Raw genomic sequence first — 14,684 nt, forward strand, 5'->3', positions numbered from 1 at the left:
CTAAGACACCCGTCGCGACGTACCCGAGACATCATCGATGGTCCATCATCGATCCATCATCATGATCAGTTTAACATTCGGTATTCATTAATCTATCGGTGGACCAGCCCGAATGGTTCAAAAGCCGGATAAAGAAAAATTCGCCTCGAGGTCTGTACACTTACCTATGATAAAATAAAAAAAAAAAAAGAAAAAGAATAAAGAGACAACTTACTTGATCAGTATAGACGAAAGTTTCACATATCGATAGTTGATTCTGATTTGAGGCGCTTTCTAAATGCACGCTGACAAATGCTCCCGGCATAGGAGGATTGCAGGGTAGGAAGAGGGGTTTTCCTTCTTCTAAAAATCCGGTGAATCTGTTGCATATTGGATTCGTCCCCAAATCCGGTCTATTATTTCCGACTCGCACAACAATAGTGGCCGGTTTATTTTTACCTGCGAAAAAAATTTGCGTAAATAAGTAACTTATACTATACATGAACGAGTAAGTATATAGCTTAATATAAAGCGTGCGTATATACAAAGGTAGGTAGCTAGGTACATATAGAAAAAAAAAAGATGAATAAATAGATGCAATCGCACGCACGATCTTTCGCTAAACACACGTGACAAAATACAGCTAAGGAAGAAATTTCACGCTGGACGTGCCAAATGTCCTACGTGAACCATGGAGAAAGCGATTCACGTATGTGTAAAATGAGCATAAAGCCTTTTATACAGTATACGATATGCCTCGCTTATTAGCGCCTTTAACTATATAAACAATGGTGCCCGAAACGAAACGATTAAAAATTATGTACATCTTCTTGTTGCTCTTCTTAGGTATCGTACAGTGTACTGTATGTAATACTGCTGGCTACTGTATTGTACTTACACATACAGTACTTTACTTATAAATACACATAAATATATAGTATTCTCTCGTACATTTAAATGGTCTTCTTATGGTCATGCTGTGCTCTTTCACCTCGTCGCTAAACATACGCAACGTCGGTGAACTTTCAAATGAAAGTTTTATTACCGATAATTAATCGCGATGGTAATACCGAGTCATTTACCACTCTTCGATCGTGATCGTCGTCATCGCCCAGCTCTTCTACCAAAGATTGTTTTGGCTACCGAAAAGAAAAAAAAAGATTCTATTCGGTTAATGAGATTGGCAAGGCTTTTAAGGCAGAGGTAAAAAATGTCCAAGGAAGGCTTTCACCGAATGAACGCACTAGGTACGTACAGTTCTCATGTTAATTATTGGCAAAGATGATTATTATTATATTTCTTTTTAACAGAGTACGTATGAAATTACATCATTTATAGAAGGTGTCCTGGAGTTTTTAATGATGGTGAATTCGAGTCGATTAAATATATTCATTCGTCGAAATCGAAACATTACGAGCAGCCAATTTTAAGAGCTCGAGAGAAGGCAAGTGGATTTCAAGATTTGGCAACTCCTTCGTTATCGTGACTAGGCAAAATTTTCACATAATAGATTTGATTTGAAGCACATGAGTACATACGAGTATTACTCAAGGTCTTCCAGATCAGATACACACAGATAAATTTTTAAAATTTTTCAAACACTCGAACTGATTCAATATCACAGTTGGGTAAAAATGACATGAAAACATTGCAATTCTATTGACAAAATTTAAGATAGGTTAGGTTAGGTTGAGCTATTAATCAAGTTATTAAGTTTGCTGGACCAATGAATTTAAAAAAAAAAATCAAGAAACTTGGAAAAATTGAAGTACCTATTTATTGAAATTTTTTAAATTTTTTCTAGGTAGGATCAGAACTTTATTTGAGAACTCAGAACAAATTTTCTAATCTCCAAATAGAAATTCAGACGAGAAATTGTGTGAGAATTATTTAAATTTCTAAAATCATGAAACCTCCTCCAGTCCACTCAGTCACTCGAAAGAAGCGTATTTGTAAATCAAATTTCAATTTTTCAATAATTTGATTGGATGAAATTTCACAGAGATTATCATTTTAAAAAATTTCCTGCAGATTCCAGAAAAACTGAAAATGGCTTGAAATCAAAAGAATCGTATGTATTTGTAAATCAAATTTCAATTTTTTAATTTGATCGAATGAAATTTTACGGAAATTACAATTTAAAAAAATTTCCTGGAGGCTCCAGAAAAACTGAAAATAGCTCGGAATCAAAAGAGAAGCGTATTTGTAAATCAAATTTCAATTTTTCAATTCAATGTGATGTAATTCCACAGAAATTATAACTTTAAAAAATTTCCTGGAGGCTCCAGACAAACTAAAAATGGCTCAAAACCAATTCGAATTGATGGGTGAAGGGGAAAGGGGAAGGAAACAAGTTGAAGAAAAGCATACGCAAAATTTAAGCTTTCTATTTCAATTAATATAAATAATAAGTTGGTAAAATTTCAATTTTTTCCTCATTTATGATGTTTGAAAATTCATTTGAAATGAACTTTAGTCTGTTAAATTCTGGATAGTGGGGTCTTCAATTGGCTATTTTGAGGGCTCGTACTCAATCCCCCCCCCCTCTCCACAAAAAAAAGGTAACCAAAAAGTGACAAAACGCGAGCAAAACAATTTACGAAAAGCAGAAAAAAATCACCGAAAAAAAACCAGAACATTGAAAATTGAAATGTGTTCTGGTTTCTCATTTTCATAAAGTTGAATCATTTTGAAAATTTTTAAAGCAATTTTTGGCAACAACGCGGAAATTTTTGCAATTTCTAGCAAGAAAGCAAATTTTTGGCAAAAAGCATAACCTTGACAGTTTGACTTCTACAAAAGGAATGGGCTTTTGGAGATTTCTGGCAAAAAAAAAACGATCTTTTGGGCAATTTTTGGAAAAAAGTGTAACTTTTTTGAATTTTTTACTAAAAACAGCCACTTTTAGCAATTTAGATAGAAAAAGAAATTGTTGACAATTTTTAGTGAAAAGCAAGTCTTTTACAATTTCAGCAAAAAGTAGAACTTTTTGAAAATCATGTGAAAAAAAGTGACCCTTTTTAGCAATTTCTAGCAAAAAAAAACGATTTTTGGATAATTTTTGAAAAAAAGTGAAAATTTTTGGCAATAATGCAGAAAAGTGAGAATTTTAATTTGTCAAAAAGCAAAAATTTGACAACTTTAGCAAAAAAAGCAGTATAAATTTTGGAAACTAGTGGCAAGGAATTTTGGGTAAACAAGCAAAAATTTTTGACGGTTTTTGGAAAAAATCAAAACTAATTAGAAGTCAATTAGTGGAAAAAAGAAAGACTTTTAGAAATTTTTTTGTAAAAATGAAAACTTTGAGCAATTTTTCTTTAAGAAATGATAATCTTTGTCAATTTTTAAAGAAGCGGGTTGGGGTATTTTTGACAATTTTAGCACAATATAAGACATTTCTGTCAATTATTGTCAAAAAATAATACTTTTTCGCAATCTTTGTCGAGAAAGCGAGATTCTTTTTTAATGTTTTCAGTTAAAAAGCGAGACTTGTGAGACATTTTTAGGAGAAAAATCGAGACTTTCTGGATTTTTATGTGAAAAAGCGATACTTGATTTATTTTTAGCAAGAATCAAGCTCGTATTCGGCAATTTGGACAAAATATGGGATTTTTTGCTATTTTTGGCGTACATTCGTCGATTTTTCACTCGTATGTATTGGAGCATGAAAACCTGGAGTTTTTAAAAATTGGAAAAAAAAACAACTTTATAGTGTTCAAAAACACTGAGAAGAGAGAAGACCGACTTTTCTTCAAATACAAATCATTTACGTACGAATTGATTCACTTTTTTTGAAACATTTGTACAGCAATTGATCTGTTTACAATCGAATAGAATCATAGATTATTTCTTAGTGAATCATTCGCCAACGAATCAATTAATTTACGATTGATTCGGTTTTTGTGAAACAATTGTATAAGAATTGATCTGTTTTCAAGCGAAGTGAATCAAATCGAATCATTCACAATCGATTGGCGATTGAACAAATTGATTGATTTCTGATTGAATCAATCGCGAACGAATTGAATTTTTTAGTGAATCATTTGCGAACGAATCGATTCGACTATACTTGATTTTTGGTGAATCATTCACAAACGAATTGAATAATCATCAATTTTTGGTGAATCATTCGCGAACGAATTGATTCGTATAAGTAACTCGTTCGCGAACGAATCAATTCATTTACTCAATTTTAGGTTGAATCATTCACGAACGAGTTGAATAATTGTTGGTGAATCATTCGCGAACGAAATGATGCGTATGAGTGACTCGTTCGCGAACGAATCAATTCGTATAAGTAACTCGTTCGCGAACGTATCGATTCGTATATGTGACTCGTTCGCGAACGAATTCATTCATTTACTCAATTTTAGGTTGAATCATTCGCGAACGAGTTGAATAATTTTTGGTGAATCATTCGCGAACGAATTGAATAATTTTTGGCGAATCATTCGCGAACGAATTGATTCATTTACTTGATTTTTGGCGAATCATTCACGAACGAATTCAATTATTCTTGGTGAATCATTCGCAAACGATCCGATTCGTATAAATGACTCGTTCGCGAACGAATTGAATAATTTTTGTTAAATTATTCGTGAACAAATTGATTCATATAAGTGACTCGTTCGCGAACGAATTTATTCATTTACTTGATTTTTGGTGAATCATTCACGAACGAATTCAATTATTCTTGGTGAATAGAATCACTCGCGAACGATCTGATTCGTATAAATGACTCGTTCGCGAACGAATTGAATATTTTTCGGTAAATTATTCGTGAACGAATTGATTCATATAAGTGAGTCGTTCGCGAACGAATCGATTCATTTACTCGATTTTTGGTGATTCATTCACGAACGAATTGAATAATTTTTGGTGAATTATTCGCGAACTAATTCTTGTTTCTTGCCAAAAATTGCAAAAAATTGTCGTATTTTTGGCGGAAAAAATCAAAAAGACCTCACTTTTTCTAAAAACTGCCTCTTGTGCCCCCCCCCCCTTCACCAAGACCCTCTATATTGCCATAGAATGCAAAATATCGTATAACGTATCGTTTATGGTGCAGTTTTCGATCATAAGTACAGATTTCGAATTCAAACATACGTATTTTTTGGTGTATAAGACGTCTCCATCGTCCCTGCTCCATGATCCTACGGATTTCCATTATATGTACGTCTGAATTGTTCGAACGAATCATTCGCAAATAATGCGAAGAATTTTTTCGCCATTTTTTTTCCATCAAACATGGAACTTTTTGATTATCTTAAATACATTTGGGTTGAGATTTTCAACCAATTATTATGCAGGTTTTCCAATTTTTGCATCCATCAAAGAGTCGAACCAACCAATCCAAACACCGCGACCGTTCAAATTCATTTACTTAGAACTTTCCAACCAGTCGTCCATTACACTCATAGGACACTGTACAATAATTAAACCCAATCGCGATCCCATATTAAAGGAGCCCCTGAATAAAACTTTACCGGTTACCTTCACCTTTTTCCAAAACCATTAATTACGTAATTACAAGTTCCCGTCTTCGTCTTCGTCGTCGTCGTCGTATACGCACTTATGGCGGTACATTAGGATAGGACCTTACCACATGCGTATGTGAAAATCATCACCTCACATCTCTCGGCTTGATAATTCGGCAGCTTTTATAAATGGATCTAAGATCAGAGGAGCTGAGAGCGTGCAGCAGAGAAAGTACGTATAAGAAGAGTAATTTATAATACAAGACCGCCAGCCTGATTTAGAACAAATTCTTCGCTACAATGGACGTCATACGTGCGCTATTTGATTTCTTTCTATGTACTTATTTAGCCCCTCGTTCAATTTACTATGATTTACCTCCCTCTCTCACTCTCGTGTATATTGACGCCATCCCATCCTATGCCAAGGCGAACTATAAAGTCGTCGTTTTTTATTCTATTTTATTACTTTAATCGTTAAACGAGTCCGAAGATTGGTAATTGCGCTTCAGGTGCAAGACGAGAGACGACGAAGCGTTTTTCTTCTCTCTATTATCGTTGTCTCCGTCTATCTTTAATTGTTTTTCAAACGATATACGAGAAGAGAATCATTACGACGCTCGGCATAACATAGACTATGCGTACTTTTACCTCCTTTGGGTAATGATTATCAGAATTTAATAATATACATACCTAGTAGGTAGGTACATATACGCCCGATGCGGTGTAATTTGATAAAAGCGACGGGACATCGTCATTTTACGTAATAAACTTCGTATTATAAGATGACTTTTTTTTTACGTTGTTATTATCGTGTGATTTTTTCCCTTCTTCTTACCTACTTTTTTTTGTTCCTCTTATGAATTTTATTGTAAGTTCCGAGCTATCAGCGATTATTAAATTTAGGCACTTATACGTATGTATGTATGTATGCTGGCTGTTGTCGCATTCATAAATCATACAACAACGAGTACGAGGACACGAGACACGAGAGATGAGAGATGCGGCGAGGACGATGATGCGATTAACCACCGCAGCATGAGGTTTCCTAGTAATTAAAAAAATTGCGCAAATTTCTGGTATTCGCGAAAAAATAACTACAAGTATGTACGTACTTATTACACGTACGAATGGATATTTTTACCAACTCATCCGGCACGAATGTGCGGAGCAGTTATCGGTCAAAATTATGTAATTTTTAGTCGCGCGATGGGCGATGAGAAAGAGAAAGATGGAAACCACATGGATCCGTATCCGCTAAGCTGGCTAAAAATTTATCAATTTGATGACAAAAACAACGCTTTCGCGATTATTTCGTAACAGATTGATAACAATAAGCATATAAAGGTGCGGTGACAGGAAGAAGAAAAAAGCAAGATGGATATTTATGTTAGAAAGTGGTAATTTCCATGTTAAACGAATGAAAAATGCAGCGTAAAAATTTGAATAACCGCGAACTGAAAACGTTTCTGTAAAAAGGGGCTCACATTTACGATAATTTGGCCAAGGACGAGTCATAGGAAAGTTTTTGGACGACTAGTTGGAAAGTTCCAAAGATGAATTTGTACAGTGTTTGGATTGGTTCGTCCGACTGAGATGTAAAAATTTGAAAAACCTGCATAATGGTCAAAAATCTTGACACAAATGTATCAAGGAAATCAACAAGTTCCACGTTTGATTAAAAAAAATGCCGAAAAAATTGTTCGAATCACTCGCGAAAGATTTATTCGAAAAGTACAGAAGTGTAATGGAAATTCAGAGGATCATAGATTGATGAGGCAGGGACGATGGAGACTTTTTTGTATTCCTTTTCAAATAGTGCTCCAGAAAATTCCAGGTCCACATGAACTTGTAGACCAAAAAAGAGTTCAAAGATTCATGTGTTTTATGTACCTTTCTACCAACTCAAAATTTCAGGTGATCAAGTCATTTTTTGATTTTTGAAAACTTATAAAAATCAAATAGGGAAATAACTTGTTAATTTTAATTATGTGATTGTGCTAGAAAGCTGAAATATGTACAATATTTTTACCTCCCTCTCCTCCCTCGTATTGATTGGAAGTGTATTCGAGCAGTTTTGAGCAATTTTGAGCAGTACTGAAGTCTCTTATCAAATTTTTGAAAATCAATATTTTCCATGAAATTTCACCTACTCAAGTTGAGAACCTGAAATCAATTCAACGTCTTTCTTTCGACCGTCTCAGTCGGTTGTATGGGATTTTAGACCGGATTGGAGTTTCCAGCAACATTTTGAAAGTTCCCATTTTCCATCACCTAATTCAGAAAGCTGAAATTAAATTCAACATTTTTTTTTTCGACCGAACGAATCGATTGTACAGGGTGTCTAACAAAACTCCCAGACAAAAAAATCATGAATTTTTCATGACTTTTACATGACCTATTTTTCACATTTTTACCCCATGAAAATACCCCTCCCCCTCAAAAAAAATTAATTACTTGAAACTGCGAGGAAATTTTTTAAAGTAGGCAAGTAGGTATTTCAGTTTATTCATTTTTCTGATTTTTTGAACAAATTATAGATTTTTTTTTCATTTTATGGGCTTTTTAAAAAATTTTCAAGAGTGTTTCTAGCAAAACTAATGACTTTTCATGACTTTCAAGACCATACCAAAATTCATGACTTCTTCATGACTTTCATGACCGTTAGGCACCCCGTTGTAGGGGATTTTAGACCGGTCTGGAGGCTCTAGCAACATTTTGGAAATCCCCATTTAAAAAAAAATAATAAAACAATAACGTTAAAATTATTGTTTAAAAAATGAACTTCAACGCTAATGAACGAAATCGGGGTCAATTTCATGCCTGAACATAGCTAAGTAGATCAAAAAAGCAACAAAAAAAATTCAACCTGCCAAAATTTTAGAAGCCGAAGTTCATTTTATCTAATTTTGGAACATTAAAAAAAATCAAATTCTGGACAGGAAAGAAGAAAAATTGTAATTTCGCCCAATTCTGGTAGAAAGCTAAAATTTTGTATTCAATTTTTGAACCTTCTCCTTCCTCCCAAATAATTAGAAGTGGTTTCCAGCAATTTCGGATAATTCCGGAGTCTCCAGATTGAAAATTACGATTTCCGGAAAGCTGAATTGAATTTATATCCTTTTTCTCTACAAGCAAAGTCGACTGAAATGGGGTTTGAACTGTTCTAAAGCCTCCAGCAACATTTTAGAAATAACTATTTCAAATTAAACTTCGCGTTTATAAAATGTATAATCGGAGACGACTTCGGCTTTGAACAAAGCTGAATCAAAGGAACATACATAAATCGGTAAAAATTTTAGAAGCTGGCTGAAATTCATTTCTCGAATTTTGAAAAATTTATCTGACCAAAATAGAAAAAAATTAAAATCTAATCTAATCAAGGGTCTTATTTTTCAATTTCTCCCCTCTTCCTCAATTAATTGTAAGGGTTTCAAGCAGTTGTGAGTAGATCTAGAGCCTCCAAAAAAATTTGAAAATCGCAATTTTTACAAAATTTCGCTCAATAAAGTTATAAATTTGGCTGATACCCTTCTAACGACCTGTTGAGTCGACTGGAGATGATTTTAAGCCATTCTGAAGACTCCAGCCACGCATTTACAGACTCCAGTTTATCCAAAAATGCTCTAAAATCTTTCCAAATGAACTTTGGCACGTTTTTTAAAATGATCTATTCTAATGAAGTAACTATCATCATCTCCACCTTGAGCCTCAATAGGAGAGGCAAGGGAATTGCTTCGTAATCTTAGAGCATTTGTGATTTCTTGCGAAACTGTTGGGGTTTGAAAAGTCACAATTTGACACTGAGTGAACTTCGAACAAATCTGTTCATACAGTTTTACAAAAATAATTTATAAGAAATTCAAAAATTGATTGATTTAAATTTCAAAATGTTTTTCGAACTTTCAATACCAAAATTCAACTTTTCATGATAAGTACATACAAAAATTATTGAAAATTACTACTTGACATTTGAAAATCGGAAAAAATTACAATGAAAACATTTTTCATATTTTTTGAGACAAAGCAGTTTTCCAAATAGGATCTCAATACCCTTGAGGGTACAATGGTTCCTAAATTTTGATGAAGAACCAAAAAAAAAAAAAAAAAAGTTGAGCAGCATGTTGGAATTTGAATTCGAATATTGACTTACTTTATCGGTCTGACCTCTGCTGACCCCCCTCCCCCTTCTATATGCCTCCAGATACCCAATTCTGAGAAGAATTCAGAAAAATTACGACAATGTGGTATGGCAAGTCGATTCTCACAAATCCGAGATCGAAGAATTCAAAAAAGTATTCATTCATTTTTCAGGTTACATATTTCAGTGTCATTTAAGATGATCATTTTAAAGAGAAGAGTAACTGAGAAGACATTTGGAGTAACAAATACAAACAATAATAAGCAGATATTTTAAATCAGGTGATCACGAATTATCTACTGCGAAAAAACTCGAATAATTTTTCAAACTTGGGGATTTATTATCACATGGTATCTAACGGTTTTTTTGTTGTTGAAAAAAATCACTACTTTTTCAACAAAATTTTCAGAGAGCTCTCACTCGACCCCCCCCCCTCCTCTCCTCCCTCCACACACACAAAAAATTGACAGAACGTCCATTATTTTTGGCAAGTCGTTTTCACTGATTTTTTCAAGTTTCTTAGATCATTTTTTTTTTTCAATTTTCTATACGTATGTACTCGTACTTCCCCCATTACCCATAATTTAAAGAACAAGTTGTCGGAGAGAGGGAGGTGAAGTAATTTTTTTTCATAAGTTTCTCTTCAAACTGAGTCGATCAGAACTTTTGAAAATGTTCATTTCAAGATGCCTAAAAACGAGTTTATTTTTTGGTTTTTAAAATTTAGAATTTGAATGTTTTTTTTTTTTTTTGAAAATAGTTGATTTTGAAAAAGAAAACAGAACATGTCCAAGCGAGGGCGAAAGCTCTTGAAAATTTGTATTTCGAGAGGTATTAAAACGATATTTTTTTGCGAGAAGTTCATTTTTTTGGCTTTAAAACTTAATTTTTTCAAATTTCCATCTTATTGATTTCGAAAAAGAAAAGAAAACAAGCTCCAATGAAGCGAAGGCAAAAATCGCTGAAAATTTGTGAATCGAGAAGTAGAAAATGATTGTTTTTCTTTCATCACAGGCCCATTTATGCGAAATTTACAATTGATCGTTTTTTCATAATTCCAGGGATTTTTCGTGAAAATTACAAAAATTTCTGACTTTTTCCAGACCGACCAAATTCCCTGACTTTTCCAGGCTTTCCAGGAGAATGAACACCCTAATTAACAAAATCAAATTTTTCACAGGAAAATTTTCAAAAAAATTGAAATTGAAATAATTATTTAAAAAAAAAAAAAAAATACAAATGAACACATTAATGATTTTTTTGATTTTTTCACTACCTTTTTGAATAAATTCACTAATTTTTCACTACTTTCACTACCCGTTTTTAAAATCACTACTTACACTACCTGTTCGATACCCTGTATCATTTTGAAGGCACTGAGTGAGTTCGAATATTGGCCTAATTTATCGATTCGACCTCTCTGAACACCCCCTCCTCAAACCAGAGCCTTTCGACATGGTCAAAATATGTACAAAGAAGTTTACTTTCAAGAGTGTTGAGTTTGAAAATTGGCTTAATTTTTCGATTCGACCTTATTGAACCCCCCCCCTTCACTCACCAATCCCCCTGAAGTCAAAATACCAAAAAAAATCAAATCAACAACAAGACAATATGACGTATCATTTGTTGGGTTTTCAAGGGCAATGAGTTCGAATATTCACTCATTTTTGTTACACGATCTCTCAATGTCCTTTTAAGTTGCCAATTTTGGAGAAAAATTCGAAAAATTATGAAAATATGGTGTGACATGTCAATTTTTACTGATTCGAGGTAGTTGCACTTAGATATTTATTCACTTTTGGTGCCCCCCTCGTCCCGCACAGCAACTTGAGCAATCCTATTCCATTTAACGCCTCCACTCACCTCTACAACAAACCTCAAATTACCTTCTAATTCAACACATCCTCACCCCATTCGCGTTTCCGCTCCAGTTACATTTTTTACCTAATAAAAATCCCACTGCAATGCCCCTCTTCTTGCCGACCAAAAACTCCACATCTGTCATAATTAATCACCCGAAAGCTTACTATAATAGCCCACATATGAGTCAAGATCCCTCTGCCCATACCCTTGCTTCTCTTCTACACGTTGATCGAATTAAATTACGCGTACAAGACGTATATAGCCTCTGTACTACCTACTCGTACAATACAAAGTACAGGTACAGGTCAAACCGAGTAATTCCGATGCATTAGACCGGATCGCGATGCCAATATTTACATGCATGTTGGATGGACATAAGACAACAACAAACGTCTACTCATCGCTGCCATGTCCATCTTATATGTACCTATATCGTCCTACTGTACAATGTACAGACATTTTCACCTCATATCACATATCGGACAACACAAAACAAATTACCAATGGTCCGCGTGTGCCGCTCGCCATAAATTACTAATACACAGATGAAAAAAAAAGACCCAGCCAACACACGAAAAAAAACCGCACATCTTATACTCGTACGTTTAGGAAAAAAAGAACGAGGAGAGAGAAAAAAAAATTAAAACACGTTGCGCATGCTTAGAAGAACAGAACCGTTAATGTCAGCACGTAATGACCATTCATTGTTAATGCGGGTTCTCATCTCTCAACGTAATTAAGGATAGAAAGTTTTGGAATTGGCGTAATTATCAATATTATTAGGCGTGAATTTCGTATAAATGAAAAAAAAAATTAAAATTTTTCCCTGTTTAATATGTAAAAAATCTTGTACATCGCGAATTGGTAAAAAAAAAAATTAAATTTCGCCATCTCGGGTGTGTGTCTGACTGTCTGTGTATGGAGAAAGCCAAGGTACAAGGTTTAAGGTAAAGGTATACGTACCACAACACGATTTTCCAAAATCCAATCGAACCAGTTGCACCATGTAGGGTTCCAGAAGATTCACGTACCACCAGGGTAATCTTTCTGGTTTGGTTAAAGTGCACGTTTCGGGATTGAAGAACGAGCTCGTGCTTCCATCGATGGCTTTTTGAGGGATGCCTCCAGGCTCCGAACTGATTTGCATCGGGGCTTTTCCGGCAGCTACGTTGAGAACTGTAATGAAAAATACCAAAATGTCAGCGAAGGGGTCGATGGCCGATGATTTTGTAATATTGTAAAATACGTATGATAGGTTAAAGACAACGAGCTACAGATAGGTGTAATCTAGAGAGCTATATAGATTCAAAGTCACGACACATGGTTAATGGTTGTTTTTTACATTTTTAACTTCTCCCGAATGTGTATCGCTTTTTAACGACTTCATTGACACATGTCGATGTTAAAACCAGATACGTTCGGACAAATCGAAAAATTATCTTATTGAACAAAAATATACCCTATGTAAGTTGTGCTCGAAAGAAGAGTTTAATGGCCGGCATCAGGCACAAGCGAGCTCCATATTGCGTCATAAATCATTTGATCTTGAAATGTACATGTATAATAAATACATTTCGATCTTCGTATAGATTGATTCGACTAAGTGTATGTATAGACAGACGGGCGCACTGCTCACGCCTATCTTCATCCTTCACGCACACGTAATTACATATCATCGTCTTAGAGCTATAGTCTTATGGTCTTGACTTTTAGCGTATCTACTAGAGTAGACAAGCGCCGAACAAGTCTGCTGGTTGATCAAATTGACAATTCGAGCTCCATCGATCATCCCACAGAAGCGTGTAATTTTTCATATGTAATTACAACGAGCCATCTTATGGAGTACCTATCTTGTCTACTCTCGCTATACCTGTGTTCGTCTTCGTATATCTGTATCAAACGTAGTAGGTAAATTGTTAATTTAAATTCTTCACGAAGAACGAGTTCGTCCAAAGTAGACAGACAGACGTTTCAGAGATATGGTTATAGTGCTTATGTAAGCTTTAAATTGGAATCTGATTCATTATGAATTGTGTCCGATGAAATTGCATCCAAATTTCGAGTTAATTTGGATGCATTTTTTGTAACATTTTGCATCGATTTGAAGAAGATGTTTGAAAAATGGAAGAAAGATATGAGATTTTTGATCAATTAAGAATCGTTCGTGGAAAATGGATAAAAAAGTACAACTGAATCATTCGGTTCGATAGAGAATGACCCTTTCTTACGATTAAATGACCGATTTTTTCATAATTACAATGCATGAATATTTTAGATTCGTACGAGAACGACATCACATTACTCTATGAGTAAGTAAAATATGTATTATGATGATTGTTGTTCAAGAACGAATTTTCTCATATCAATTAAATCTAATCGATCGTCAAGGATTTTCTTACACACGAATCATTTGAATCGTTTTCGAAAGACTGAAGAATACCTGTACCTAGAGATGTGCAAAAACGAATGATTTTTCCCAACATCGAAAATTATTTCAGACATTTCAAGACGAATCATCTAAAAAAAAAATTTCTAGTGATAAAATCATTCGAGTAGTTCGCGAACGAATTTTCTCAAAATGATTCACCTAATTCGTTCTCAAACGACTGGCACATTTCGTGTAGTAATTTTTCTAAGATCAATAGGTACGTATTTTTCTAAGAACTAAAACACTGTTCGAATCGTTCGCGAACACCCGTTTTTTGAATGAAGCATTCGAGTCGTTCAGTCACGAACTATTTTTCAAATGGTTCGTATGATAACGTTCTCAAACACTTAATAGATATTATGTACATTTTTGTGGTTATGTGAAAAAATATTATTTGAATCGTTCTTTAATCAAACAAATCATTTCAGTCGTTCATTTTTTTAAACACCATTTGAATCGTTTACGAACGATTTTTCCTCAAAAACAAATAATTTTCAGTCGTTCACGAACATTCATTCAATTTGCTGGCGAACAACAGTTTCTTGTGATCATTTTTGAAAAAAATTGAAATAGAAATACTTGAATCATTCGCGAACGACGTTTCTTCAAATGAATTATTTCAGTTGTTCATTAACTTTCAATCATTACTTCTCATACAATTAAAGTGTTTTTGAGCTGAGATCATTTTTGAAGAAAAAAAATCAGAACGTTAAATCGTTCGCGAACGACTTCTTCAAATGGATCATTTGAGTCGTTCCCAAACAACAGTTTTTGTTATGATCATTCTCAAAACATAAAT

The 14,684-nt window shown here is 34.2% G+C and overlaps 1 protein-coding gene across 5 annotated transcripts in view; it reads right to left on the reverse strand.

Moving 5' to 3' along the window:
* The window catches only part of LOC135845675 (sushi, von Willebrand factor type A, EGF and pentraxin domain-containing protein 1), a 165,774-nt gene that overhangs the window by 32,384 nt on the left and 118,706 nt on the right, over positions 1-14,684 (reverse strand). For all 5 annotated transcript variants that reach the window (XM_065364446.1, XM_065364442.1, XM_065364443.1 and 2 more), the window contains 2 exons: positions 12,421-12,633; positions 215-438 (listed from right to left, as the gene is read on the reverse strand). In XM_065364446.1, coding sequence (XP_065220518.1) covers positions 215-438; positions 12,421-12,604 — 408 coding nt within the window. In that variant the 5' untranslated portion in view covers positions 12,605-12,633. The remainder of the gene's footprint in view (positions 1-214; positions 439-12,420; positions 12,634-14,684) is intronic.

The sequence above is a fragment of the Planococcus citri genome, chromosome 4 (assembly GCF_950023065.1).
Source record: "Planococcus citri chromosome 4, ihPlaCitr1.1, whole genome shotgun sequence".
NCBI classification, from domain to species: Eukaryota; Metazoa; Arthropoda; class Insecta; order Hemiptera; family Pseudococcidae; genus Planococcus; species Planococcus citri.